The sequence below is a fragment of the Theropithecus gelada genome, chromosome 8 (genome assembly GCF_003255815.1).
Source record: "Theropithecus gelada isolate Dixy chromosome 8, Tgel_1.0, whole genome shotgun sequence".
NCBI classification, from domain to species: Eukaryota; Metazoa; Chordata; class Mammalia; order Primates; family Cercopithecidae; genus Theropithecus; species Theropithecus gelada.
Window position 1 is genome coordinate 38,783,335 of NC_037676.1, and position 4,844 is coordinate 38,788,178.

Here is a 4,844-nt window from a genome sequence, read left to right on the forward strand (position 1 = left end):
AAAAAAAAAAAAAAAAAAAAAAAAAAAAAATCTAGTAATTTTAGGTTGAATGTTCTTATGGCTTTTAGTCTTTATTAACTGTAATAATTTAAAATATATATTTTCATATTACTTTTATAGTATTTGTTGAATTAGCATAATAGCCTCATTGCTTTAAAAAATACTATTAATTCGTTTCTTTATATCTGGCACTGTTCTAGGCAAGAAGTATACAGATATTAACAAAATAGACAATTTTTTTTCTCATGAATTTGACAGTTGAAAATGGGCATTTTTTTTTTACGTATTGCAAATCACTATCTTATAACAATCAAGTAATTCTTGTTTGAAATACTTGTCTCCAAATAGATTCTCTGCTTATTTTCTAATATGATTAACATCCCCATAATTCTTTTACATTAAAAATCTTTCATAAAAGCCTCACTGCTTATTTTCTATTTAAATGATTTGTTTTATTAATAGATATGCATTCATTTAAAAATGTTTTATATACCATCTTAAGCTATAATGTCTGTATTAGGATGACAAATGGATACATGCTAAGGAAATATTTGCATTTAAATTACCAAGCATCTGCTAAACCAAAAAAGAAAAAAATTAATGTCTCAAGAAACCACACTCCACTTCAGAAATGGATTCTAGAACTTAGTGAAAATGACAAGAAGCTTTTAAATTCTAATTTTAAAAAGAGAATAATAATTCTGAACTAAAATAATCTAAAATAACATAAAGAGTCCTAATCATTAACATATTTCAATCAGGGCTAAAAAATCATTACTATAACATCACTAATTCAAGTGATCATCATCCCATATAAGCAAGCCGAGGCTTACTTCGCAACAATGACAAAAAAATTCCTCCAAATACAGCCTGAACGGTGAGTGAGAACAGAATCTCTAGAACAATCAAGCCAATGATTATTCAAAGACATCCAAGAGGAAGACAGATTCAGAAAATGGACTTGGGGCTTTGATATCCAGCATCACTGCACCATTATTTCTGTGAAACATTGTTGATCCTGGTTCATTTACAAAAGGACTTTTCCATTCAGGGAAAATTGGGTATAAATAAAAATTGGGTATAAATATAAAATTCAACAGGTGTGCATGAATGGAAAATGGCAGATTAACTTCTTAGAAATAAAATATTTACATGATTTTTAATTTGTAAATAATGTTAGTGATTCATTACCTGCGATTCAATTTCTTCCTTTATTATTGACCGTATTTTCTCCGGAACTGTAATTTGCACAGGTAAACTATCAAAATCTGCAAAATGTGCAAAATGTTTTATTAGAACAATACCCATTATTTCAGAGCTTCTTTTATGAGTCTTTCATCTATATCTCTAATCTCTATTCTATACGCTGCTTCTCAATTTTATTATCTTCCCATTTCTTTCTAAAATTACAAGGAGGTTTTTTTTCTGGCTTTTTAAATTTTTTTATTTTTTATTTTATTTTTTATTTTTTTTGAGACGAAGTCTCTGTCGCCCAGGCTGGAGTGCAGTGGCACAATCTCCGTTCACTGCAACCTCAGCCTCCCGAATTCAAGCGATTCCCCTGCCTCAACCTCCCGAGCAGCTGGGACTACAGGCACGCACCACCACCGCTGGCTAATTTTTTATATTTTTAGTAGAGAGGGGCTTTCACTGTGTTAGCCAGGATGGGTCTCGATCTCCTGACCTCGTGATCCGCCTTTCTCGGTCTCCCAAAGTGCTGGGATTACAGGCGTGAGCCACCGCGCCCGGGCATATTTTTTTAAAAAAGAAGTAGGTATATTGCTTTAGGAGTATTGACCTGTAGGTAGGATCTGGTAACCTTGGGTCAATAGGTTCAAGCCCCTCCTCACTCTGGACTCTTCAACTAGAGAGTACAGAAGTTGGGTCTCAACCTTCACTGTCGTGAAAAATGCAAAGCAGGATCTGAAACTACAATTTTGAAGCATCCTCTTAAGGCCTGGGACCTCCCATCTTTCCTAGGTTTCCAGGACGTGTGGGAAAGCCCTTATTCTCTATGGATTTTGGTTGGGGAAGGCGGCAATGTCGGGGATGAGCTCGGAGTTGCCGAGTTGGAAACCTCACAGGAAAGCATCCTCCCAGGGATGTCCAGTGTAACTTGCAGGCAAAGGGGGAGTAGCGCCGAGGGTCCCAAAAGGCTAAAGAAGGCGTTTTTCTACTTACTACTGTCCATCCACAGCCCGCCGAGCCCGCTGAGCAGAAACAGGACGCGCCACATGGCTTGAAGTCCTGGGTCCCAGCCGGAATAATGGCAGTTGGTGGTTACAGGGCTGTTGGGAGCGCGAGATGACGCCCCGGCCACGCAGCTGGAAGAGGCAGGCGGCTGGGAGAGCCCAGGTGGGCTGAGGTTGGGTGCGGTGCGCTGTGGAACATGCGAACTCCCGGGCCCTGCCTCTTGCAGGGTAAGCACTCCAGGGGACGTGATGCCTAATTAAGGCAACAACGACAACAAAATCACTTCCAACAGCTGAGGAACAAGAAGATTCATAAACACTTCTTAAGTAAAATTTTAATTGAATGTATATAAACACGTATCAGGAGCTCGAGACCAGTTTCCCCAACATGGAGAAACCCCGTCCCTACTAAAAATACAAAAAAAAAAAAAAAAAAAATTAACTGGGCGTGGTGGCAGGCACCTGTAATCCCAGCTACTGGGAAGCTGAGGCAGGAGAATAGCTTGAACCTGGGAGGCGGAGGTTGCAGTGAGCAGAGATCTTACCACTGCATTCCAGCCTGGGCGAGAGAGCGAAACTCCGTCAAAACAAAACAAAACAAAAAATGAAAAAGAAAAGTATATAATAAATCATAGGTTCACAGGTCAATTAATATTAAAGTGAAAAAAAAAAAAAAAAAAAAAACCAGTGTAATTAGTACCACGATGAAGAAATGAAAAAGAACCACCCAAATCCCCAGATTCCCACCTCACAACCACGACTTCTAAACAACCAAAGATAAGTTTTGTCTGTTTTCGAACTTTTTGCAAGTAGAAACAATCACCGTGTACTCTTTCATGTTTGGGTTTTGTTTTGTTTTGTTTTGTTTTGTTTTGTTTTGTTTTTTTTTTTAGATGAACAGAAAATTCTTTAAAAGATACAAATTTCTTTTTTTTTTTTTTAATTTTTTACTTTTTATTATTTAAGTTCTAGGGTACATGCGCACAACGTGCAGATTTGTTACATATGTATACATGTGCCATGTTGGTTTGCTGCACCCATTAACTCATCATTTACATTAGGTATATCTCCTAATGCTATCCCTCCCTGCTTCCCCCATCAGATGACAGACCCCTGTATGTGGTGTTCCCCGCCCTGTGTCCAAGTGTTCTCATTGTTCAATTCCCACCTGTGAGTGAGAACATGCGGTGTTTGGTTTTCTGTCCTTGCCATAGTTTGCTCAGAATTATGGTTTCCAGCTTCATCCATGTCCCTACAAAGGACATGAACTCATCCTTTTTGGTTCTTTTAATCAGATGATTGTAAGGTTCATACAAAGCAATAGTTCTGTTTTATCCTCACCGGTGTATATTACAGATTCAATAAATATAACACCACTTGTTTTTCCATTTTACTATTAATGAATATTTGGTTTGTTTATTGTTCCAGCTATTAAAAATAATATTTAGCTACAAATATTCTTCTACATGCCTTTTGGTGTAATAAGTAAGGATTTCTACTGGGTATATTTCTAGAGTGAAGTTGTCGCATCACAGGGTATGTGTTGGTAGATACTTCCGACAAGTTTTCTAAGACTGTACTAATTTATGCTCCCACCAGAAGTGTATGAAAATTCCACTTCCTACACATCAATGCCTACGCTTGTTTTCCTCCTCTCTCTGTCCTTCATTTTAGTTATTTCTGTTTCAATTTTCATTTTCATGGTGGTTAATGAACTTTAGCACAATTTGATCTGTTTATTGCTAATTTATGTAGCTTCTTTGGTAAAAGCCTTTTTGAGACTTCAGTCTGATTTCTCATTAGGTAGCCTTGTCTCTTTTTAATTGAATGTACAATCTGTTGATGAAGTTAAGATGTGATTCCCTTGTTGGATATAATGATTGCAAATATCTTGTGTACCGGGGCTTGCTTTTTCACTTTTAATAGAGTTTTGTAGATACAAATTAGTCTTATTCAGAAATTTTATTTTATTCCAAATGTGATGAGGTTTTCAATGGTACGTATTTTATCACAGATGTTGAATTTTATCAAATGCCTTTTCTGCATAAATGATGTGATCATATAGTTTTCTCCATTTTTTGTTAATATGATAAAATTATCGATTTTCCAGTGTTAAACTTGCACTCTTGGAATATACTATATTTGGCCATGATGTCCCACCCTTTTACATTTTGTGGGTTTGATTTTCTACTATTTTGTTTTGCATTTTCGCATTCATATTAGTAAAGATATTTCTCTGTAATGTTCTTTCATTGTAATGAACTTACCAATTTTTGTTTCAGAGACATGCTGCCCTCGTAAAAGAAATTAAGAATTGTTATCTCTTCCTTTACTCTTTGAAATAGTGTAATGCTGTGAATATTTATTATTTTAGTGTTTCTTAGCATTTAGAAATACAATGACTATGACCTGGAGTTTTCTTTGTGAGAAGACTTATTTACTTTTTTAATCATGCTTTGAGAAAGCCATGTTTCTGAAGGAATTTGTCCGTTTATTCAGGGTTGTTAAATTATTGACAAAAGTTGTTCTTAATACCTTCCTCTCCTCTAGCAACTTTTTAAGTTCTATAGCACTTGCCGACATCTCTCTTCTTTCATTCTAAATATTGACAATTTGTGATGTTTCTCTTTATGCGGGGTAAATAGTTCTTGG

At 36.1% G+C, this 4,844-nt stretch overlaps 1 protein-coding gene across 1 annotated transcript in view; it reads right to left on the reverse strand.

Annotated features, from left to right (window-relative positions):
* ADAM2 (ADAM metallopeptidase domain 2) overlaps positions 1-2,333 on the reverse strand; it is a 114,336-nt gene extending 112,003 nt beyond the window's left edge. The window contains exons 1-2 of the mRNA XM_025394445.1: positions 2,182-2,333; positions 1,192-1,268 (exon numbers count right to left, since the gene is read on the reverse strand). Coding sequence (XP_025250230.1) covers positions 1,192-1,268; positions 2,182-2,236 — 132 coding nt within the window. The 5' untranslated portion in view covers positions 2,237-2,333. The remainder of the gene's footprint in view (positions 1-1,191; positions 1,269-2,181) is intronic.
* Positions 2,334-4,844: the final 2,511 nt, after the last annotated feature.